Source organism: Salvelinus namaycush, chromosome 26 (genome assembly GCF_016432855.1).
Source record: "Salvelinus namaycush isolate Seneca chromosome 26, SaNama_1.0, whole genome shotgun sequence".
NCBI lineage: Eukaryota > Metazoa > Chordata > Actinopteri > Salmoniformes > Salmonidae > Salvelinus > Salvelinus namaycush.
In genome coordinates, this window is record NC_052332.1 from 16760492 (window position 1) to 16786449 (window position 25958).

Sequence of the window (25958 nt, forward strand, 5' to 3'; positions counted from 1 at the left end):
TTTGGTTTTAATCCAGAGAGGATAGCAAATATATCTAGATCCTCTAAGAGGCCGTGGAGAGATTCTAGTTGTGGTTTTAAAAGAAAACATGAATCATCAGCGTACAATGACACCTTAGTTTTTAGGCCCTGGATTTCTAATCCCTTAATATTAATGTTTGATCTAATTTTAACAGCTAACATTTCGATGGCAATAATAAATAGATATGCCGATAGTGGACAACCTTGTTTTACTCCTCTAGATAGTTTAAAACTTTCTGAGATGTAGCCATTATTTACTATTTTACACCTAGGGTTACTATACATAATTTTTACCCATTTTATAAGAGATTCCCCAAAATTGAAATATTCTAGGCATTTATATATAAACTCCAGTCGTACTTTATCAAAAGCCTTTTCAAAATCAGCTATGAAAACCAGGCCTGGTGTCCCCGATATTTCATAGTGTTCTATTGTTTCCAGTACTTGCCTTATATTATCTCCAATGTATCGTCCATGTAAAAAACCTGTCTGATTAGGATGAATAATATCTGACAAAACTTTTTTTATTCTATGCGCCAAGCATTTTGCTAGGATTTTTGCATCACAACACTGAAGTGTAAGAGGTCTCCAATTTTTTTAATGGACTGGATCTTTATATATACCACTTGGGTCCTGTTTCAGTAATAATGATATCACACCTTCTTGTTGCGTGTCTGATAATCTATCATTTATATAGGAGTGGTTAAAACAAGCTAATAATGGTCCTTTGAGTATATCAAAAAAATGTTTGTATACTTCCACTGGTATGCCATCCAGTCCTGGAGTTTTCCCATCCTTAAAGGCCCCAATTGCATCAAGTAGTTCCTCCTCTGTAATTAGGCCTTCACATGAGTCTTTCTGTACAGATGTTAATTTTACATTATTATTAGGGAAAAAATCCATACAATTAGTTTCAGTTAGTGGAGATGGAGGAGCCTGAAACGAAAATATATTCTTAAAGTACTTTACTTCCTCTTTCAAAATATCATTTGGTGAATCATGCGTGACTCCATCATTTGTAACAAGTTTTAATACGTTTTTTTTGGTAGCATTTCTATATTGAAGATTGAAAAAGAATTTGGTGCATTTTTCCCCATATTCCATCCAGTTCGCTTTATTTTTGTAATATATTACACTGGATCTTTCTTGAATAAGTTCCTCCATTTCTTTTTGTTTTTCCTCTAACTTATTCTGTGCCTCTATGGTACCGTTTTTATTGTTATCTAACTGTACTGTTAGTCCTTCAATTTCCTTTGTTAATATGGACTCTTTTGATCTAAATTGCTTTTGTTTTATAGATGAGTACTGAATTGCATGGCCTCTAAAGCCACACTTAAAAGTGTCCCATACAATATGGGGATCTGCTGTACCTATGTTATGTCTAAAAAAGTCAGTTATAAATTCTTCTGTCCTAGTTCTAAACAATTTATCATCTAGTAGGCTTTGATTAAATTTCCAATATCCTCGCCCACGTGGAAATTCTGTAAGAGTAATATATATGCCAATTATGTGATGGTCCGACCGCATTCTGTCCCCTATCAAACACTTTTTAACTTTTGGTGCCAGAGAGAATGATATAAGAAAGTAGTCAAGGCGACTAGCTTGATTAAGCCTCCGCCATGTATATCTCACTAGGTCAGGGTATTTAAGTCTCCATATATCCACTAATTCCAATATATCCATGACATTCCTGATTTCCTTAAGTGCCTGAGGGTGATAGTTTGTAGTGTGATTTCCTTTCCGGTCCATAGAGGTATTTAAGACCGTATTAAAATCTCCCACTATAATAATAGAGTCTAGTGTTGCTTGTAGAGTTGATACATTCTTATATATATTGTCAAAGAAGCTTGGATCATCATTATTCGGACCGTATAGGTTAATAAGCCATATATGTTTATTGTCCAATAACATATTTAAAATAATCCATCTACCTTGAGGATCTGTTTGGACAAGTTGCACATTTGGATCAAAGTTATTATTAATTAAAACCATCACCCCTTTTGAATTTCTTTGCCCATGGGAGAAATATATTTCGCCCCCCCAGTTCTTTTTCCACAAAACTTCATCTAAAACTGTCGAATGGGTTTCCTGTAAACAGTAGATATTATAATCCTTCTCTTTTAGCCAGGTAAATACTGATCGTCTTTTCTTATTATCTGCTAAGCCATTACAATTGTAACTGGCTATACTTATTTCACCACTTACCATAATGAGACACACCTTTCAATTATTTTTATCAAAATATATGTTTGTAAACGTCCTATTAAAAAGTAACATAATGATTGAGTGTCTATATAGTTGTACCATGACATTTGCATCTCCACTAAGCAAACCTCCAATTGGTCCCCACTATTCCACCCGCCAAAAGCCCCCATCTCGAGTTGGGTTGTCATCCCAATGACCGGCAGACCACCCCCGACCCCCCGCATCGCACAGCCCCGGACCGACTGGGATCCATCCTTCGAAAAGTGCACACAGCGCCATCCACCGAACCGAAGCAGATCCATTGCCAAATGCATTTCCATCGCCCTCACCTCTATTTGTATTACATATTGCTGTGAATCATCCTCTATAGTCCCTAACATCTTTTACTTCTTCCTTCGCAACAGTTGTGGGATACACACATACACCCACACACATTCAGCCCTTACCCCCACACAACCATAAGCTCACCCTCTCAACAATTGCACCATCCCAGAGCCCAACTCAAGATGGATCATGATTTACAAATGTACTTGCAGTTGCAGCTGCATGAGAAGGCCTGCAAGACCGCGCAAAAAATGAGCATAAATGTAGAGATTTATTTACCATTGTCACATCCTAAATGATGGAGGTCAAATGTACACCTTCTTCCTGAAACACCCACAATACGGTCATCCATTTTGACCATGTTCCCAAGCATCTCCATGCAGTCCGACTTGATTTCGTGCCACCAGGGCCACAATAATATACCCCCTCTCTGAATGTCCGAGTGTGACCCCCTCCCCATGGGTTACTGCAGCTAGTGTTGCCAGCACTGCCACTGCCTGGGTGGGGGCACCCCACCGGAATCCCCACCGGCTAGGTACAAGGTCGTCAAGGTTCTCATTAGCAGCTTTGAGAATTTCCTTGTTTATTATGCTCTCCCTTTAGGGGGCTTTGGCTTTGCAGGACCAACCCTGCCAAGCAGGCTCAGAATCTTGAGGGGGCAGTGCTGCTCTTGGTCCCTGACCTCATTTTGGCTGCATACAGACCGCTTACAGCATGCACATAAAACAGTTAGGGACTTCTCCTTAGTATCTGGGCCATTCATGTGGGTGTCTAGGGTATAGGGCCATGGACCGTACCATTAAAATAGGATAATAAATAATTAGATATAATTTATTTAAAAAATGTAGTTCCCCATGATAGGACAATAAATAAATAAGACGTATAATTCATTATAAAAGTATATCCATCATCTGAACAACATTGAAAGCCCTCTCATACCCGGCCCACAGCAATACACTGGCTCTGGGATATGCAACTATTTCATTACTCACTCACTCAACTTTCCAAACATAACAAATAAAAATAAACACACACCACACCATCCACACATACTGTGCCTTCTGTTTACTTAGTTTTTATCTTCACTATGTAGAAATAGTGCTTGTGTTCAATTAGTTATATATGAAGATTTATAGAAAAGCTATATTTTGTATTGTATTGTTACAATCAATAACCGGGCTTGAATTGTGTTTATTTTCCTCATCTATGAGAACTTTGTAATTTTTAAAATAACCATGGAGTAGTCTTTGTGTCTCTGAACAACTGGTTATCAATATATAGTTTATCAACGACGAGAGCTACTCGTTTCGCTTTTAATCTATTTTCTTTGAAAATTGGATACAGAACTTTGCGCCGTTCTGCAATTTCTTTCGGAAACTGATCATTCATGCCAATTTTGGTCCCAGCAAGTCTTTTACCCAGGCTTTTAACCATTATTTTATCTTTAAATGAAGCAAATTTGGCAACGATTGGGCGTTCGTACCTCTGCCCTCTCTGTCCGAGGCGGTGTACACGTTCAAGTTGGATCTTATCGATAACTTCGCGTGGAATCTGAAGCGCTGCAAAAAGGAACTCTCTAACTACAGATTCAGGAACCTCTCCTTCTTTCTCTTGGATACCTGTAAGTACCAAATTCTCTCTCATGGATCTAGTTTGTATGTCTAGTAAGCATTCCTTCAGAACGGTGTTCTCCTTTTTAATTTCATTCATTTCGGTTTCAATTTTATTGACTGTCCCTTTTAGCGCGTGTGTTTCCTTCTCCAATGTCGCAGCTTTTTCATCACTCATCTCTAGGCTTGCCTTCAACTCTTTTATATCTTTACTAACTAATTCAAGTATACCCAGTTTGTCATTTATTGATTTTAACAGATCGGTTTCGACCTTTACCATTGCCGGTGGTGAGAATATTAAATCATCCGTGTCGGTTGAGGAGTCACGTTTTCGTTTTTGAATCGGTTCCCCTGTCTTACTCTCCGTCATGTTTGGGTGTTGCTTGTTTTCGTAATATTTGTCGATAAATGTCTCTAATCTTAGGATTTGTGGGTCTTGGTCTTGGTCACCTCCCTCTGGGTCTTGGTCACCTCCCTCCCTGCTCACTTTGGCCGGGCGGCCAGCTGTAGGAAGAGTCGTGGTGGTTCCAAACTTCTTCCATTTAAGAATGATGGAGGCCACTGTGTTCTTGCTGCAGAAAGGTTTTGTAACCATTCCCCAGATCTGTACCTCCACACAATCCTGTCTCAGAACTCTACGGACAATTCCTTCAACCTCATGACTTGGTTTTTGCTCAGACATGCACTGTGTCAACTGTGGGACTTTTATATAGACAGATGTGTGCCTTTCTAAATCATGTCCATTTAACAGTTTGAAAAGAGTGAAACTTCTCGTTTCGCCTCTTCCCTTCTGAAGAGAAAAAACTGGCATAATGGATTATGATCATTGTAGTTAATTACCACGTGTCTGTGCTTAACTAGAGTGAATATTTGCTTACTGAAAACTACAACTCCCTTCAGCCCAGCTTCCCACATAGTTCTTGACTTGATTTCTTTCGTGAATGATTTGAGTTCTCTCTAGAGACAAGTACATGTTGGGTGCACAAAAAAACAGATCTAAATGGAATTCAAGTAATTGGACCGATGTCGGTCAATTAGTAATTTAATAACCCCCAAAAAACAGAATTACTGTTAATCGCTCAGCACTATTAGCTGATGTAAATAAAGTTAAGAAAGCTTACTAGCGGCACTTGCCGCACTGGTACTGGTAGCCTATTTGCGGGTACTTTTTCAAACCCTATGTTAGATACTCCAGTGAGTGCAATTAGCTCGATATTAGGAGTTGAGAAATAATGTTAACATCCATTAGAAATAAGATAAACCTCTACTCTACTCTAGGTATGTTATTCAAAATGTGTTAACTGTAAAAAAAAAAAGAATAATAATATTAATGTGTGAACCCACAGTTGAATATTCCTGCTCTTCCAGTGTAGTGCTGGGGAGCAGAAAGTGTTCCGATGCCTCTCTGCTCTTATCTCACACTCCCCAGGAATGTTAATCATGCACATCCCTAATCTGTCATGCGCCCAGTTAGAGCCCAGCCTGTCAGCTGTGTGTGGTGACCATGGATTTATCCCATCTTTCTCGGGGGGCTCCCGAGTGGCGCAGCGGTCTAAGGCACTACAGACACCCTGGTTCGAATCCAGGCTGTATCACAACGTGCCGTGATTGGGAGTCCCATAGGGCAGCGCACAATTGGCCCAGTGTCGTCTGGGTTTGGCCGGTGTAGACCGTCATTGTAAATCAGAATTTGTTCTTAACTGACTTGCCTAGTTAAATAAAGGATCCATTTTTTTTAAAATAAAATAATTCTCCCTCAGTGGATCTCATCATGTAATGTGGGTCCACAGTAGATCACCAAATAGCTTCCCTCTGCATCTCACCAGATAACTCTGGTAGGGCTCAGTTAACCTCACTAGGGTATCGTCAACAGCCAGTGAAACTGCAGGGCGCCATATTCAAAACAACAGAAATCCCATAATTACAATTCCTCAAACATACAAGTATTTTACACCATTTTAAAGATACACTTGTTGTAAATCCAGCCACAGTGTTCGATTTCAAAAAGGCTTTACAACGAAAGCACACCAAACAATTATGTTAGGTCAGAGCCAAGTCACAGAAAAACACAGCCTTTTTCCCAGCCAAAGAGAGTCACAAAAAGCAGAAATGGAGATAAAATTAATCACTAACCGTTGATGATCTTCATCAGATGACACTCATAGGACTTCATGTTACACAATACATGTATGTTTTGTTCGGTAAAGTTCATGTTTATATCCAAAACCTCAGTTTACATTGGCGGGTTATGTTCAGTAGTTCCAAAACATCCGGTGATTTTGCAGAGAGCCACATCAATTTACAGAAATACTCATAATAAACAACTGATACAACTGTTATGCATGGAATTTTAGATCCACTTCTCCTTAATGCAACCGCTGTGTCAGATTTTTTTTTAAACTTTACGGAAAAAGCACACCATGCAATAATCTGAGTACAGCGCTCAGAGACCAACACAACCCAAACAGATATCCGCCATGTTGTGTAGTCAACAGAAGTCAGAAATAGCATTATAAATATTCACTTACCTTTGATCTTCATCAGAATGCACTCCCAGGAATCCCAGTTCCACAATAAATTTTGTTTTGTTCGATAATGAAAAAAGAAAACTCCTTTTTGTTCGCGCATAATCAAAATTCATGAGGCGCGATCACTAGATGCAAACGAAAGTCAAAAAGTTCCGTTACAGTCTGTAGAAACATGTCAAACGATGTATAGAATCAATCTTTAGGATGTTTTTAACATAAATCTTCAATAATGTTCCAACCGGAGAATTCCTTTGTCTCTAGAATTGCAATGGAACGCAAGCTAATTATCACGCGAACGCGCATGGCCAGCTCGTGGCTCTCTGGCAGACCTCTGACTAAATCCCCTCTCATTCGCCCCCACTTCACAGTAGAAGCCTCAAACAAGGTTATAAAGACTGTTGACATCTAGTGGAAGCCTTAGGAAGTGCAATATGACCCCATAGATACTGTGTATTCGATAGGCAAAGAGTTGAAAAACTACAAACCTCAGATTTCCCACTTCCTGGTTGGATTTTTTCTCAGGTTTTTGCCTGCCATATGAGTTCTGTTATACTCACAGACATCATTCAAACCGTTTTAGAAACTTCAGAGTGTTTTCTATCCAAATCTACTAATTATATGCATATTCTAGCTTTTATGGCAGAGTAGCAGGCAGTATAATTTGGGCATGCTTTTCATCCAAAATTCCCAATGCTGCCCCCTACCCTAGTCAAGTTAACAACCGAATACTTCTCACCTACACAAAAGGTGTTGGTTTGACATAAGATACAAATGTGATGGCATCGGAGGAGATGGCTGTCTTTTTACGATCCCCTAACCAATTGTGCTATTGTGTGTTTTCGCGTAATTTGTAACTTATTTTGTACATAATGTTTCTGCCACCGTCTCTTATGACCGAAAAGAGCTTCTGGTTATCAGGACAGCGATTACTCACCTTGTACTGGACGAAGATTCTTTCTTTAACGAGTCGGACGCGAGTTACAAATTTACTCCAGACACCCGACAAGGCCCAAATCCCCGCCATTCGCAGGTGAAAGAGACAGAGATATTGGGGATGTAGGTCTGGGTGCCTTTTTGAGGATCCGACGGCGAGTGGGTAATCTTCCTTTACCATCGGTCCAATTAGCCAACGTACAATCATTGGATAATAAAATAGACGAACTACGAGCACGTATATCCTACCAACGGGATATTAAAAACTGTAATATCTTATGTTTCACCGAGTTGTGGCTGAACGACGACATGATTAACATACAGCTGGCGGGTTTTACGCTTTTTCGGCAGGATAGAACATCAGCCTCTGGTAAGACAAGGGATGGAGGTCTATGTATATTTGTAAACAGCTGGTGCACAATCTAAAGAAGTCTCAAGGTTTTGCTTGCCTAAGGTAGAGTATCTTATGATAAGCTGTAGACCACACTAGTTTTAATCTATATTCTTCGTAGCTGTCTATTTACCACCACAAACCGATGCTGGCACTAAGACTGCACTCAATGAGCTGTATACGGTCATAAGCAAACAGGGAAACGCTCACTTTCATGGAGGGAAACTTATATCTGTTTTTACCTCATTTCTACCACCTTTACTCCACACACAGAGATGCGTACAAAGCTCTCCCTCGCCCTCCATTTGGCAAATCTGACCATAATTCTAGCCACCTGATTACTGCTTATAAGCAAAGAAAAATAACAAGAAGCACCAGTGACTCGGTCAATAAAAAAGTGGTCAAATGAAGCAGATGCTAAGCTACAGGATTGTTTTGCTAGCACAGACTGGAATATGTTCCGGGATTCTTCGATGCCATTGAGGAGTACACCACATCGGTCACTGGCTTCACCAATAAGTCCACTGATGACGTCCCCCCCACAGTGACTACCTACATACCCCAACCAAAAGCCATGGATTACCGGCAACATCCGCACTGAGTTAAAGGGTAGAGCTGCCGCTTTCAAGGAGCGAGACTCTAACCCGGAAGCTTATAAGAAATCCCTCTATGTCCTCCGATGTACCATCAATCAGGCAAAGCATCAATACAGGACTAAGATTGAATCATACTACACTGGCTCCGACGCTCGTCGGATGTGGCAGGGCTTGCAAACTATCACACACTACAAAGGGAAGCACAGCTGCGAGCTGCCCAGTGACACGAGCCTACCAGACAAGCTAAATTACTTATGATCGCTTCGAGGCAAGTAACACTGAAACATGCATATGAGAGCATCAGCTGTTCCAGACGACAGTGTGACCACGCTCTCCGTAGCGAGGGCACGACAAAGCCTATTCCCCCTCAGGAGACTGAAAAGATTTGGCATGGGTCCTCAGATCCTCAAAAGGTTGTACAGCTGCACCATCGAGAGCATCCTGACTGGTTGCATCACTGCCTGGTATGGCAACTGCTCAGCCTCCAACTGCAAGGTGGTACATCACTGGGGCCAAGCTTCCTACCATCAAGGACCTCTATACCAGGCAGTGTCAGAGGAAGGCCCTACAAATTGTCAGACTCCAGCCACCCAAGTCATAGACTGTTCTCTCTGCTACCGCACAGCAAGCGGTCCCGGAGTGCCAAGTCTAGGTCCAAAAGACTTCTTATCAGCTTCTACCCCAAGCCATAAGACTCCTGAACAGCTAATCAAATGGCTACCCAGACTATTGGCATTGCACCTCCCCCTCTCTTTTACGCTATTCTTTGTTTATTATCTATACTTATTCACTTTAAGTCTACCTACATGTACATATTACCTCAATTACCTCCACTAACCGCTACCCCCTGTATATAGCCCCACTACTGTTATTTTACTGCTGCTCTTTAATTATTTGTTACTTTTCTTTTTTACTTAACACTTATTTTTCTTAGCTGCATTGTTGGTTAAGGGCTTGTAAGTAAGCATTTCACTGTAAGGTCTACACCTGTTGTATTCGGCGCATGTGACAAATACAATTTGATTTGAGATAAAAATCATAACAATCAAGGATCCGTGCTCTGCCAGGGTTCAATATATCACAGCATGTCTTTCTCTTGAACTGAATATTTTTGCATAAACTTAGTAGGTTGGCCTACTACCCATAGCTTTTGTCCTTTCTCTCGGGTATCTCTGTGGCCTCAGTAGCTGATCAAATGCTTCTCTCTGGTCCTAGTGTCCGAGCTGAGGACATGTGTCGTGTGAGATGCAAGGTGCTGGATGTGTGCTGACAGCGGAGCTGGCCACAAAATGAAGTCACTTTGTGGGCCAGCCGGGGCTCAGTAAAAATTCCCTCTTCTATCTCTTTCCCTTTCTCTTTCCTTCTCTATATTTCCACCTCCCCTCTCTGCAACTCATTCCAGTTCTGGTGACCTTGACGTAGCATCCAAAGCCCTCTGAGTCCCATTATTTGAGTATGAGCGTAATCTGTGGCTGAAGTGTCGATAATCTCTTACGGTGTTATTCCAGTCCAAATTGGAAGCTTAACGCAGCTCGAATTTCCCCTCTCACTACAAAATTATGATGGGCCAACTCTTATTGGAGAGTCTTGTTATTGAAAGCAAAGTCTTGAAATTGAAAGGAAAGCCTGGAACTCCAGGAAATGAAACGCACAGGTGGTGGAGAGATGGACTATGTTATTGGACTTTATTAAAGAACTCAGTTAATATTGCTGCCTTTAATACCATAGTCAAATCACAGTAGCTGTGCAGTCCAGGACAATGGTGCAACCATGAAACCTTTTTCGGGGAAATGTTCCTTCGATGTGACGTGGGGAGGTTCTCTGGAGTATATATTTTTTTAAATACACAGAACGCATACAGGTGTGAATGTGTTTGTGTCTGTGTGTGTCCATGGAATAGACTGAAGCAGTGACAATACCTGTTCTGAAATGCCAGCACAGAGACATTGCTTTTTCTGCTTTCTCTGTTTGTATTAGATGGGTGCAAGTCTGTTTCTGCTCTCTTGCCAACTCCTGATGGATTTGGCATTATGCATGACCAGGTGTGGGAATGAAAGCTAAACAGACTGGAACCCAGGCTGTGTTTCTATGACAAGGTGATAGGAAGGCTATTCACCTGATTAGTTGTTGGTTTATTTAACACGGATCTGATCGACTCACTCCAGATCTCTCTCTTTCTCCCAAAGTCCACTTGTTTAATAGATAAAGACATGTTCTAATGTTGGACCTGTCTTATGTGTTCCAGAAGCTCTCCAGAGACCAGACTTTGAGCCCCAGGGTCTGACCGAAGCGGCCCGCTGGAACTCCAAAGAAAATCTTTTGGCCGGACCCAGCGAGAATGACCCCAACTTGTTTGTTGCTCTTTACGACTTTGTGGCCAGTGGGGACAACACTCTCAGCATAACTAAAGGTAAGAAAATGGTGTGTGTATGTGGGGAGACGAGAGATTCTCTCGGTGGGAGTTGGGATCAATATTTAAAAATTCTTGTCAATTCAGGAATTGAGTTTCACTACTATGACGTGACGTGAAATAGAACAGCCCCCAGCTCTGCGCCGTGAGTCGGTCTCTGTGAGAACACATTCATTTTCCATCCAGACAGCTGTCAGAAAACCGTTTCTGTGCCCAGAGAGCATCAGGCTTTGTGAAAATACTCCCTCTGGGCATATTGTGGTCAGGGATGTGCCTCAGTCACTGGTCATGGGGTCAATGTGCAATACGGCCCTCAGCAGCAGCAGTTAAACAGGACAGACAGTATGCGTGAGCATGAGTGTTTTTCTTTTCCTTAAACTTGTGACTGTGCTGAGATGGGTACAGAGTCCTCCCAGGGGATGGGGAGGGTTTCGAGGGTGACATATCTGACTGGAAATCCACATATTTGCGTCCCGTTCCCTATCTCTCCCTGTGACGCTCACTTCCTGGCTGTCCGCTCACACGCGAGTTCTTTCCAATGGAGCAGCTAGAAAACAATGGTAGCAGTTGCAGGAGAGAGTGTGATGGAGGATGGGATGTAGAGATTCACTTTAAAGGACCAGGAAATACAGATCCAATTTTTTTAATGTAATATATGAAATAAGGTATTTTTTATTTAACCTTTATTTAACTACGCAAGTCAGTTAAGAACCAATTGTTATTTACAATGGTGGCCTACCAAAAGGCAAAAGGCCTCCTGTGGGGATGGGGGTTGGGATAAAAAAATAAATATATATAATATAGGACAAAACACATCACGACAAGACAACACTACATAAAGAGAGACGTAAGACAGCAACATATCATGGCAGCAACACATGACAACACAGCATGGTAGCAACCAGAGGTGGGACCAAGTCATTGTTTTACAAGTCCCAAGTCAAGACAGGCAAGTCCAAGTCAAGTCCTAAACTTTGAGTTTCGAGTCCTGAACACGTCATAATGTGCTCTTCACCAAATGTAATACCATTTCATATTTTTAACATGAGTAATAGTTAGTATATTACATTTACGCAAATCATGAATGCTTTTAAAAATATCTATATATTTATTACTTTCCAAATAAACATTATTTCCATGGAAATACATGGGTAGCCATGAGAAAGACCCCCCCCCCAATCCCACTATCAAGGATCACTATGGGGCACAATCGGGCGATGTAGGCTTGTACACAATCGCCCAACCTTAACACACACACACACACATAATCTCTGTGTGTGGTTACAGTAGGCTTATGTATGTCAATGGTTTTAGGAACAGCAGTAACATCAGGCAGGATTTAGGATACCAACTGCCTAGCCAGTTGTAGCTCAATCTTGGGTGCAATGTTTACGTTCCCACACTGACTGACTGTGTGGAGGCTCATTGATTTAACGTTATGTTAGCCTACATGCTACACTAGCAAAGTTGTAAATGATATAACTGTCGGCTTTTTGTTGATACAGCGTCGACTTTATATCCGAAAATAATAATTTTGGCTATCATCTTTCCAAGGGCTTCATCTGAATTCACCCGCCGATGTTCCTCTGCACTGCCACACACAGCTTTTTCTCAGCTGGCACAATTTGATTGGTTGCTGTCCGATTCAAACTATAATCCGTTAAATGAAGAGTTGATGGGCTGCACTTTTTTTAATAGCATCATTTTTAGTATTTGGGCTTGAGGAGGGTATCAAGTCAGGTCGAGTCAAAAGGCTCAAGTCCAAGTTAAGTCCCGAGTCATTGGTGTCAAAGTTGAGTTGCAAGTCATCATATTTGTGACTCAATTCCACACCTCTGGTAGCAACACAACATGACAACAACATGGTAGCAATACATGGCAGCAGCCCAACATGGTAGCAGCACAAAACATGGTACAGATCTAATTTATGTGGTCATGTCATTTATAATTTTGGGGATAAGCTTACTTCTTATTAAAAGAGTTGGGTTAGATTCGTGCCTCCAAATGGAAATGTTCTTCCAAGTTATTCAGTCACAGATTTAATCTTAAAGTTTAGAAATAAGTATATTAACAGCTATTGACACTAGTATTATTGTAGTTTTATGCTGAGCCACTATGTAAACTTGAGTCTAAAACCGGGGGCAGACTATGATGTCAACCCAGCTAACCTCAAGACCAATGGGAAAAAAACAGTGTCGCAATCTGAGTAAACATTGTATTAGATACAGTGGATTCCTGAGTCAAGGATTGACCAGCCTGGCTCAGTCTCAGAATAGTGAGCAAGTTGCATAGTGTCACCTCAGACTAACACTTTCATGTTTTTCTATGATTCCAATGGAAAAACCGTTAGCACAGTCTCCTCGCAAGCGTAGCCTCAATTGCGTATAATGTAGAACCTTTATACAGAACATAGTCACTATACTAGTAACGTACAGCAAGCAGCCATTCTATAGCAAGTCTCTTTTACATGTGAAGTTTATCCTGTAACCAGTTGAGATATAGGCCTACTTGGCGTGGTGTCTATGTAAACCACCTACCATACTCAGAAAAGGTCTCACTGTAGATTTCCCCTGTAGTTTCCCCTGCTTTCACCCTAATGGCATGTCCCCCGTGCAGGAGAGAAGCTGCGAGTTTTGGGTTACAACCATAATGGGGAGTGGTGCGAGGCGCAGACCAACCACGGCCAGGGCTGGGTGCCCAGTAACTACATCACCCCGGTCAACAGCCTGGAGAAGCACAGCTGGTACCATGGGCCTGTGTCGCGCAACGCAGCAGAGTACCTGCTCAGCTCGGGCATCAACGGCAGCTTCCTGGTCAGGGAGAGCGAGAGCAGCCCCGGGCAGAGGTCTATCTCACTGCGCTACGAGGGACGAGTCTACCACTACAGGATCAACACAGCCTCCGACGGGAAGGTGAAGATACACAGTACACACACACAAACATCCTACCTCTATTCTATCACATCGCCATAGCACATCTTTATATGAAATGATGCCCCACAGACTATGTCCCCAAGTCCTAAACAGCCACTGGTTTTACCTCTCTCTCTCTGGTTAACAGTAATTATCTCAGGCAGTTGTAAGTGGCCTGACTGTCAGTGGGCTTTAATGGAGATCTCCACAGAGCAGCTTATTCTACCCCCTCTGGGAAAGGCTCATTTAGAGAGGACATGGCAAGTCTGGAGCTGATTGGCCTACGTTCCAACACTCTAAAATGGCCTCTCCTCTCCTTCATGACCACTGACCTCAACAGGTACCAGAAAGATGCTGGGGACCAAATCCAGGGAAGATGCAGGGAGTGGGAAAAATAAGTACCCAATAGTGCAGTATCAACCAAGTATATTTTCACCTCGATCATAATTATCATCTGTCATTGTAGAAGCCTATCCTCTCACGTATTGTCTACCTCAATTAGACGGGGGCTTGAAGGAAAGGAGGTCGTATATGACTAGGACACACCCTTCTTGTGTGCTACACCAACCCTTATAAGTGGTCATGAGGAAAGGAGACGGAGAAAGAAGCCTTATATGAACATTAGGATAATCAGTCTGCCAGCTGTCTTCTCCCTTCTCTTGACCGCAGCATCCCAGCATTCCTCACTGAGGTGAGCAAGAGGATCAGCAGCCACCAGATAAGGACAGACCAGCGTGTATATATATGCACACACAGACATTCAATCTCCCGCACCTCCCTACCCCCTATCTCCCACCCTCCCTAACCCCTGCAGTTCCACTATCTCCCACTGTGCTTATATTCAGCCGTCTGGAATGTAGACTTTTCCAATATCTGTACCTCACTTTTCCTGTTTTTTGGAACACTCCTCATATCACCCCCACACAACACAAATTGAGTGATTAACAGTATTCTGATCAGCTCAGATTCCTGTGTTAATGAAATGGATCCCCTGCTGGGATGATTGTTCCTGAGAGACAGGCCCTGCTTAAGTAAGTGGTCAAGCTGGAGCTTTAGGCTAAATGTGAGAGAGTCTCTTCATTGTTCAAGACCTTCAGATGCTGCTCTCTTCAGGTTTTTCTTTCACTATCTACTCAGTCAGTACCTACATACAGTATATCCAATTACATTCTGTTAAACTATAAAAAGTAATCAATTTGTGAAGATGTGCAGACTACTATAAAATGTTTCCAGAGTGGAACAGGCCATGCATAGCACACTGAAAACAGGATCTGGGACTGAGGTCTTATGTAAGACATGGACAATGGAAAAGACTGTGTCCAGTCAGCCTTGACCAAGATCCCTCACCAGAGATTGTCTCCAGTTGGGAAGTGCTCTCAATGCTTTTTGAGAGTGCTGCTGCTATTCTACATATTATCCAGCCAGTTCAGTAGCTTCATTTTACAGAAAATATATCTATCCTATTTTCAGCATTGTTCATACTTGCTGCCGCATATGATAATAAGATGTTAATTTATCAGACACTTTAATTTACAGTGACCTATGTAACGTCTAAGTAACTTGAGCTGGAATTAAAACCACAACTCCGGTGTTTCTGAATCTTCTTACTGTTATTGGCTAAACAGTCATACAATGTAAACTCAAAATGGCCTATCCCTCTCTCCAGCTATACGTGTCGTCTGAGAGCCGTTTCAACACCCTGGCAGAGCTGGTGCACCACCACTCCACGGTGGCTGACGGCCTCATCACCACGCTGCACTACCCAGCGCCCAAACGCAACAAGCCCACCATCTACGGCGTGTCACCCAACTACGACAAGTGGGAGATGGAGCGTACAGACATCACCATGAAGCACAAGCTGGGAGGAGGGCAGTATGGGGAGGTCTACGAGGGGGTCTGGAAGAAGTACAGCCTCACTGTGGCCGTCAAGACCCTCAAGGTACGCAGGGAGACGGGACGTGTCTCTGGGAGTTGTTTGGAGTTCAGGGAGTGAGATTGGACCATCAGAATGAGTTAATGACAATATTGTCTGTTAGCTGCTGAAATGTTAGTTAGGCAGTTGAAAAATAAGAGTGGCGTTTCAGATGATGGGATCTGAGCCTGGTAACCGTGCTGAGTATACCACGTAGGTGTAGAACAGAGACATCTGCTGAGCAAACACACTTATTGGACAGCTTCTAGAGGTAGTTCCATGTTGGAAACATGTTACGATGGCCTATAGTCTAGATGTAGCTATCCGTTTGAATGTATTTTCTCCTGATGTGTGTGTGGTTGAGCATCTTGTCCTGTTCTCACCCACTCAGGAGGACACCATGGAGGTGGAGGAGTTCCTGAAGGAGGCTGCTGTCATGAAGGAGATCAAACACCCCAACCTGGTACAGCTACTGGGTGAGTTACTGTGGAACAACACTTTTCAGTTGCAGATGTCCTATAAATGTCTCTTCCTGAAAAGCCACTCTGTACTGCCATTGTCAGTGCTGTAACTAATGTTGTCCCTCTCTCTGTCAGGCGTGTGCACGCGGGAGCCCCCGTTCTACATCATCACAGAGTTCATGACCCATGGCAACCTGCTGGACTACCTGAGGGAGTGTAACAGGGAGGAGGTGAACGCCGTGGTGCTGCTCTACATGGCCACACAGATCTCCTCCGCCATGGAGTACCTGGAGAGGAAGAACTTCATCCACAGGTGAGACATGACATTCTCTCTTCCCATTTCTTACCCTTCTTCACTCATTTTTCCTGCTTCACTCTTTTATAATTTGTCCTCTTCTCACCCAGACAAAGATATTATACAGTGCATTTGGAAAGTATTCAGACTAGAGGTCGACCGATTAATCGGAATGGCCGATTAATTAGGGCCGATTTCAAGTTTTCATAACAATCGGAAATCGGTATTTTTGGACACAGATTTCGTATTATTTTTTTGTACGTTTTTTTTTTTTTTTTTACATCTTTATTTAACTAGGCAAGTCAGTTAAGAACACATTCTCATTTTCAATGACAACCTAGGAACGGTGGGTTAACTGCCTTGTTCAGGGGCAGAACGACAGATTTTCACCTTGTCAGCTCGGGGATTCAATCTTGTAACCTTACAGTTAACTAGTCCAACGCTCTAAACACCTGCCTCTCATTGCACTCCACGAGGAGCCTGCCTGTTTCGCGAATGCAGTAAGAAGCCAAGGTAAGTTGCTAGCTAGCATTAAACTTATCTTATAAAAAACAATCAATCATAATCACTAGTTAACTACACATGGTTGATGATATTGCTAGTTTATCTAGCGTGTCCTGCGTTGCATATAATCGATGCGGTGCGCATTCGTGGAAAAAGGACTGTTGTTGCTCCAACGTGTATCTAACCATAAACATCAATGCCTTTCTTAAAATCAATACACAGAAGTATATATTTTTAAACCTGCATATTTAGCTAAAAGAAATCCAGGTTAGCAGGCAATATTAACCAGGTGAAATTGTGTCACTTCTCTTGCGTTCATTGCACGCAGAGTCAGGGTATATGCGATAATAATAAACGTTTTGTTTTCGAAATGATCGTTTCCGGATTCGACCATATTAATGACCAAAGACTCGTATTTCTGTGTGTTATGTTATAATTAAGTCTATGATTTGATATTTGATAGAGCAGTCTGACTGAGCGATGGTAGGCAGCAGCAGGCTCGTAAGCGTTCATTCAAACAGCACTTTTGTGCGTTTTGCCAGCAGGTCTTCACTGTGCTTCAAGCATTGCGCTGTTTATGACTTCAAGCCTATCAACTCCCGAGATTAGGCTGGTGTAGCCGATGTGAAATGGCTAGCTAGTTAGCGGGGTGCGCGCTAATAGTGTTTCAAACGTCACTCGCTCTGAGACTTGGAGTAGTTGCTCCCCTTGCTCTGCATGGGTAACGCTGCTTCGATGGTGGCTGTTGTCGATGTGTTCCTGGTTCGAGCCCAGGTAGGAGAGAGGAGAGGGACGGAAGCTATACTGTTACACTGGCAATACTAAAGTGCCTATAAGAACATCCAATAGTCAAAGGTATATGGAATACAAATGGTATAGAGAGAAATAGTCCTATAAATACTATATTAACTACAACCTAAAACCTCTTACCTTGGAATATTGAAGTCTCATGTTAAAAGGAACCACCAGCTTTCATATGTTCTCATGTTCTGAGCAAAGAACTGAAACGTTAGCTTTTTTACATGGCACATATTGCACTTTTACTTTCTTCTCCAACACTTTGTTTTTGCATTATTTAAACCAAATTGAACATGTTTCATTATTTATTTGAGGCTAAATTGATTTTTATTGGTGTATTATATTAAGTTAAAGTAAGTGTTCATTCAGTATTGTTGTACTTGTCATTATTACAAATACATTTTAAAAAAATCGGCCGATTAATCGGAATCTGCTTTTTTTGTTCCTCCAATAATCGGTATCGGCGTTGAAAAATCATAATCGGTCCACCTCTAATTCAGACCCCTTTCTCCAAATTTTCTTACGTTACAACCTTGTTCTAAAATTGATTATTAATTTATTTATTTTTTACCCCTCATCAATCTACACACAATAACCCATAATGACAAAGCAAAATCAGTTTTTTGTTGCAATTTTTTTTTTTTTTTACTGATCACATTTACATAAGTATTCAGACCCTTTACTCAGTTCTTTGTTGAAGCACCTTTGGCAGCGATTACAGCCTCGAGTCTTCTTGGGTATGACACTACAATCTTGGCACAACTGTATTTGGGGAGTTTCTTCCATTCTTCTCTGCAGATCCTCTCAAGCGCTGTCAGGTTGGATGGGGAGCTTCGCTGCACGGCTATTTTCAGGTCTCTCCATAGATGTTCGATCAGGTTCAAGTCCGGACTCTGGCTGGGCCACTCAATGACATTCAGAGACGTCTCCCGAAGCCACTCCTGCGTTGTCTTAGCTGTGTGCTTAGGGTCGTTGTTCTGTTGGAAGGTGAACATTCACCCGTCTTGAGGTCCTGAGCGTTCTGGAGCAGGTTTTCATCAAGGATCTCTCTGTACATTGCTCCGTTCATCTTTCCCTCGATCCTGACTAGTCTCCCAGTCCCTATTGCTAAAAAAAACACCCCCACAGCATGATGCTGCCAACATGCTTCACCATAGGGATGGTGCCAGGTTTCCTTAAGAGGTGATGCTTGTCATTAAGGCCAAAGAGTTGAATCTTGGTTTCATCAGACCAGAGAATCTTGAGGAGTTGCTTCCATCTGACCACTCTACCATAAAGGCCTGATTGGTGGAGTGCTGCAGATATTGTTCTTCTGGAAGGTTCTCCCATCTCTACAGAGGAACTCTGGAGCTCTGTCAGAGTGACCATCGGGTTCTTGGGCACCTCCCTGACCAAGGCCCTTCTCCCCTGATTGCTCAGTTTGGCCGGGCGGCCAGCTCTAGGAAGAGTCTCTTGGTGGGTCCAAACTTCTTCCATTTAAGAAGTATGGGGCCCACTGTGTTCTTGGGGACCTTCAATGCTGAGAATTTTTTTTGGTACCATTACCCAGATCTGTGCCTCGACACAATCCTGTCTCGGAGCTCTACGGACAATTCCTTTGACTTCATGGCTTGTTTTTTCTCAGACATGCACTGTCCACTGTGGGACCTTTATATATAAATATATAGTGTGTACCTTTCCAAATCATGTCCAACCAATTTAATTTACCTCAGGTGCACTCCAATTAAGTTGTAGAAACATCAAGGATAATCAATGGAAACAGGATGCACCTGAGCTCAATTTCTAGTCTCATAGCAAAGGGTCTGAATACTTAGGTAATTAAGATATATGTATTTTATTGTTAATAAATTTGCAAACATTTCTAAAAACCTGTTTTCACTTAGTCTTTATGGGATGTTGTGTGTAGATTGATGCAGATTTTGTATTTATTTAATCCATTTTAGAATAAGGCTGTAACCTAACAAAGTGGAAAAAGTCAAGGGGTCTGAATACTTTCCGAATGCACTGTATGTGTGCTATTGCTGTGAGATTGACTTTGCCCCAGCATGTTTTATGATGGCCTAGAAGGCGATATGATTTATGTCCTCCCGTCGATTTTCAAGCTTGTCGAGACTCCCCTGCTTGCTCAAGTGTGCACGCAACGCCAACACTTCAAGACATGGATATTAGAAGAGATTGCCATCCAAAATAAATACATAGTGCTGCCTTTGACGCCATGTTCTCTCTCTGCTCCAGGGACCTGGCAGCCCGTAACTGTCTGGTAGGGGAGAACCACCTGGTGAAGGTGGCAGACTTTGGGCTGAGCAGGCTGATGACGGGGGACACGTACACGGCCCACGCTGGGGCCAAGTTCCCCATCAAGTGGACTGCCCCGGAGAGCCTGGCCTACAACAAGTTCTCCATCAAATCTGACGTCTGGGGTGAGTTTGGAGAAGCAACAGTAATTCAAAGACAAATGTATTTCTGATATTTAGAATTACTTATACTGAACAAAAATATAAATGCAACATGTATAGTGAAATAAGATTCCATATATGTTCCATAGGCACAAAAAGCTTTTCTCTAAAATGTTGTGCACAAATTTGTTTACATCCTTGTTAGTGAGCATTTCTCCTTTGCCAATATAATCAATCCACCTGACAGGTGTGGCATATCAAGAAGCTGATTAAATAGCATGACCATTACACAGGTGCACCTTGTGCTGCGGACAATAAAATGGAACTAAAAGGTGCAGTTTTGTCACACAACACAATGCCACAGATGTTTTGAGGGAGCGTGCAATTGCCATGCTGACTGCAGGAATGTCCACCCGAGCTGTTGCCAGAGAATTTAATGTTAATTTCTCTTCCATAAGCTGCCTCCATCGGCGTTTTAGAGAATTTGGCAGTACATCCAACGGCCTCACAACCACATGTAACCATGCCAGCCCAGGACCTCCACATTCGACGATTTCACCTGTGGGATCGTATGAGACCAGCCACCCAGACAGCTGATGAAACTGGGTTTGCACAACCAAAGAATTTCTGCACAAACTATCAGAAGCCGTCTCAGGGAAGCTCAACTGCGTGCTCGTTGTCCTCACAAGGGTCTTCACCTGACTGTAGTTCACCGACTTCAGTGGGAAAATGCTCACCTTTGATGGACAGTAGCACGTGTGCTCTTCATGGATGAATTCCGGTTTCAACTGTACCGGGCTGACGACAGACGGCTTGTATGGCATCGTGTGGGTTCGCGGTTCGCTGATGTCAACATTGTGAACAGAGTGGTCCATATGGTGAGGGCAGGCATTAAGCTACAGACAATCAACATAATTGCATTTTATGAATGCAGAGATACCGTGACGAGATCCTAAGGCCCATTCTCATTCATCCTCCGCCATCACCTCATGTTTCAGCATGATGATGCACGGCCCAATGTCGCAAGGATCTGTACACAGTTCCTGGAAGCTGAAAATGTCCCAGTTCTTCCAAGGCCTGCATTACTCACCAGTCATGTCACCCATTGAGCATGTTTGGGATGCTCTGGATCGACGTGTATGTCAGCGTATTCCCGCAAATATCCAGCAACTTCGCACAGCCATTGAAGAGGAGTGGGACAACAGGCCACAATCAACAGCCCGATCAACTCTAGGCCTAATTTATTTATTTAAATTGACTGATTTCCTTCTATGAACTGTAACTCAGTAAAATCGTGCAAATTGTTGCATGTCGCGTTTTATATTTTTGTTCAGTGTTTATCATTATGATTACAATGTCATGAATAGTCCTGTTTTGGCATGAAAATGTACTTATCTCTGTACTTCATCCCAAACTCCCAGCGTTCGGAGTGTTGCTATGGGAGATCGCCACCTATGGGATGTCTCCGTACCCTGGCATAGACCTCTCCCAGGTGTATGAGCTCCTAGAGAAGGACTACCGCATGGACCGGCCAGAGGGCTGCCCAGAGAAGGTCTACCAGCTCATGAGGGCCTGTGAGTATGCATACACTGAGTGTACAAAACATTAGGAACACCTGCTCTTTCCATATAGACTGACCAGGTGAAAGCTATGATCCCTTATTGATGTCACTTGTTAAATCCACTGCAAAATGGGGTGCAGTGCAACTCAATATTAGGAAGGTGTTCCTAATGTTTTGTTCACTCGGTTTTCATCGGACTATGGCTGATTAGCACAGCCTGGCTTAGCCAGTCAGTACTTCATTTTTTTTTGTGTGTAATGTCTACTGGAATGAAATCATTGACTAGTACCAAACCTCATTTCCTGGGATTTGTCTTGAAGGGATACAGCTTTTGTGAGAATTTATGCAAAAATTTAGCTAAAATGCATATCCTTTTGACTTAATTTAACAATAGCTGTATAACTTCTAGACATGACCAATTTCCTGTTCTCTCCTCTCCCAGGCTGGAAGTGGAACCCTGTGGAAAGGCCCTCCTTTGCAGAGACCCACCAGGCCTTTGAGACCATGTTTCAGGAATCCAGCATCTCTGACGGTGAGAACACCCGTCTCCTGTCACAATTACACACGTTAATTCAGCTATAAGACAGCAAGTACAACTTTAATTTGAGGCATTAGCTGTAGGTTTTGTGCTAGTTGGGAAAAAAATCGGACCATTACCATTTTAGTTTAGAAGAGTTAGTTTGTCATATGTTTTCCAGTTGCTGTACATCAGTAAGTAGTAGGTTAATACAGTCTCTGATGCTTGTTTGTGTGTGTGTATCATGTGACAGAGGTGGAGAAGGAGCTGGGGAAGAAAGGGAAGAAGGTGACACTGGGCCCCATCCAACAGGCTCCACAGCTGCCTACCAAGACCAGGACCCTCCGTAGGAATGTGGACAGAGACGGAGACAGCCCTGGTGAGACTCGCCTACCTTTACCTATCCCTCGTCCGAATACACTGCACCCTAAAGTGGATGCAACCCATATTTAAACAGATGCCATTGGGACAATGTTCTACTACATTTTTAATGCTACAGTGTTTTCCCAAAAATGTTCTGTGTTGAGTGTTGCTCAAACTGATGATTTGCATATATGTGTGTTCACCCAGATGCTGTGGAGCCAGAGGTGGCCGTGTCCCCCATGCTCCCAAGGAAAGAGCGTCCGTTCCTGGACAGCAACCTGAACGAGGATGACCGCCTACTGCCCAAAGACAAGGACAAGTCCCGCAACAGCCTCTTCAACCTCATCAAGAAGAAGAAGAAGACTGCGCCCGCCCCGCCCAAACGCAGCAGCTCTTTCAGGGACATGGACGGACACGCGGAGAGACTGGGGCTAGCGCCCGACCCCCGAGACGACTTCAACAACGTCTCCTCAGCCTTCAGTGTTACTCATACCATCGACCCCAGCAAGTTCCCGAGTGCTAACAACAATGGGGTAGGGGGTATTACCAACGGGGGCCCCACCTACCCAGGCCCCCTGTTCCCCCCGCATCATGCCAGGAAGAAAGGTACGCCGGTGGTGCCCAGTGTAGTGGGTAAAACAGCCACCACCCCACCCAATGAGGAGGATATAGTCTCTAACTCCAAGCGTTTCCTGCGCTCCTCCTCGGCCTCTAGCATGCCCCCGGGCTCAGAGCGCACTGAGTGGAAGTCAGTCACGCTGCCACGCGACCTGCACAAAGGCCACTTTGACTCGGGCACCTTTAGGAGCAAGCCCGCCCTGCCACGCAAGAGGGCCAATGAGAAGCCAGAGATCAGCGCCCCTCGCATGGGCACCCTGACCCCCCCGCCCCGCCTGCCCAAGAAGACAGAGGACATGTCAGACGAGGTGTTTAAGGACACTGAGCCCAGCCTCCTGACGCCCAAGCTTGGCAGAAGGCTTCTAGGGTTGGGGGTGGACAGCTCCAAGACCAGCGCCCTGCAGGCTGAGCTGCTCAAGCCCAACGTGTTCCCTGCTTTGGGGGCAGCCGGGGATGAGTGCAGGGCCCGCCGCCACAAACCCAACCTGGACTCCTCCGGCCCCAGGGAGAGAGGCAAGTTCCAGAAGACCAAACCTGCTCCCCCTCCACCCCCCAGTGCCAAGATCTCCCGCAGCCCCACCCACGAGCTCCCCTCATCCACAGATGCCAAAGCCAAGGCCTCAGACCCCCACTACCCATCTAGCTTCAGTGACCAAGTCCGCTCTCCTCTGGAGGCCCACAAGAAACTCAACCTCAACACCTCCTCCAAACCACAGCCATTAAAGACCTCCTCCTCTTCAGTGTCTGGCTCTACCTCCAGCCCCCTGGGCTTCTCCTCCCTCAACTCCCCAGGAGACCAGGCCTCTCCCACAGCCTTTATCCCCTTGATGAACACCCGCCGCTCCCTGAGGAAGACCCGTGCACTCCCGGAGCGCCAACCCAACTCGGCCATCACCAGGGAGATGGTCCTGGAGGGCACGGAGCTGCTGCGCACTGCCATCGGACGCAACTCTGAGCAGACAGGCAGCCACAGCGCCGTGCTGGAGGCGGGCAAGAACCTGTCCAAGTACTGCGTAAGCTATGTGGACTCCATCCAGCAGATGAGGAACAAGTTTGCCTTCCGCGAGGCCATCAACAAGCTGGAGAGCAGTCTGCGCGAGCTGCAGATCTGCCCTGCTGCCACCGGGGGCGTCAGCGGAGCGCAGCAGGACTTCAGCAAGCTGCTGTCGTCTGTCAAAGAGATCAGTGACATCGTTCAGAGGTAGCAGAGAGGCCACATTGACTGGGATAAAAAGCTGAACCTAACCTCCCCCTCTCTCACTGCATGTAATGTTCCATGGCCGTGTCTCCTCTACCGTGGTCATGCTGAACTCACGTTGAGGTGGAGGGCAGGACATGTTACAGTGCCACTGGACGGTTTAAGCATGACGCACACGCCAGAGGAAGACTTTATGCAGCTTTACAGGAGGTAGGAGAACACTAAAGACTGGTTACTGTGTTCAGAATCAAAGAAACAATATTCAGAAGTTAGTTTTTCCTTATGTCGAAAGCCTTAACTATGGAGGCATGGGCCCAATTCTGCATCACGTGTCTTTTTCATCAATCATTGTCGATTCTTTTTTTGACACTATAGACAAAACGCATGTCACATTCTTTCCTTTACTGTCAGTGGTTTACAATGGGAAGTGCGCATCGTCTCTACACCTCCTTTTGGTAGCCACTTCATCTACTGTACCTCTTTACCCTTAGCTTGCTGCCGATCTCTGATGTGAATGGTAAAGATGTGCGACTGTCAGTTTTGAATGGATGCTAGTAGCAGTATTGCGCCATAGAGGAAAGACCACCTGGGAACATTTTGCATCTGAATAAAGTGCCTTAACACTATCAGTAGAATTACAAGGTAGTTCCCCAAAGCCAAACTAAAAACAGAGCAATATGGCCTTACAAAAATACTGCCTTCAGGCAGTCATATTCCATACTGAACACTGTATCCAACTAAACTAAATGGATCTGAATGTTTCCATCATGTTCAAGATACGCTACGCCTTCTGGAGTTGGATGGCTTGTAATAAATGGAGGACTCACATCAATTTGTCTTACTACTTAACAAACCAATGAAATTCCACTGTGTAGTCAGGGGGAGACTAAGACATGTTATTTTTCTACTTGTCATTGAAATAATGATTTCAGTGAAATGTACCTTTGCCCGGTCTGACTGCGATGCCTGAGGATGAAATCAACCACAAGCTGCCTTTATTTCAATGTTGACTCCTTGTTTTATTCTTCCCATAAAAATCATGCCGCTACTTTTGTTGGATCCGAGCCGCCTCAAATTTTGCAAATAAATACTCTTTATTTGTTCCTCCTTGTAACCGTGGTGCAATGTAACATTAAAATACAAAGCAATTTGCTACTTGAAACACAATGTTCTGTGTTTTTACTTCACGCACGGTATTGGTGGAAGTGTGATTGTCCATGGACAATGTGACGAATGACGCAAGCAGAACAGGTTATGTATTTGTCTAGAGCATGTTAGCGTCATCAAAATGTCAACATCTTAATCATAAACATGTACGTTTTAACTCATGTGGACAGAAAGTGACTCCGATAGCAGAGGTGGGACAGCACAAGGAGCCATCACTAGCCCCTGCAGCCACTCCCCAA

General features: G+C 43.6%; 1 protein-coding gene across 2 annotated transcripts in view; it reads left to right on the forward strand.

Moving 5' to 3' along the window:
* The window catches only part of LOC120021211 (tyrosine-protein kinase ABL1-like), a 59470-nt gene extending 33756 nt beyond the window's left edge, over nucleotides 1-25714 (forward strand). For both annotated transcript variants that reach the window (XM_038964872.1, XM_038964873.1), the window contains exons 2-11: nucleotides 10853-11017; nucleotides 13634-13929; nucleotides 15596-15868; nucleotides 16233-16317; nucleotides 16438-16615; nucleotides 20135-20319; nucleotides 21717-21869; nucleotides 22299-22388; nucleotides 22627-22752; nucleotides 22944-25714. In XM_038964872.1, coding sequence (XP_038820800.1) covers nucleotides 10853-11017; nucleotides 13634-13929; nucleotides 15596-15868; nucleotides 16233-16317; nucleotides 16438-16615; nucleotides 20135-20319; nucleotides 21717-21869; nucleotides 22299-22388; nucleotides 22627-22752; nucleotides 22944-24559 — 3167 coding nt within the window. In that variant the 3' untranslated portion in view covers nucleotides 24560-25714. The remainder of the gene's footprint in view (nucleotides 1-10852; nucleotides 11018-13633; nucleotides 13930-15595; nucleotides 15869-16232; nucleotides 16318-16437; nucleotides 16616-20134; nucleotides 20320-21716; nucleotides 21870-22298; nucleotides 22389-22626; nucleotides 22753-22943) is intronic.
* Nucleotides 25715-25958: the final 244 nt, after the last annotated feature.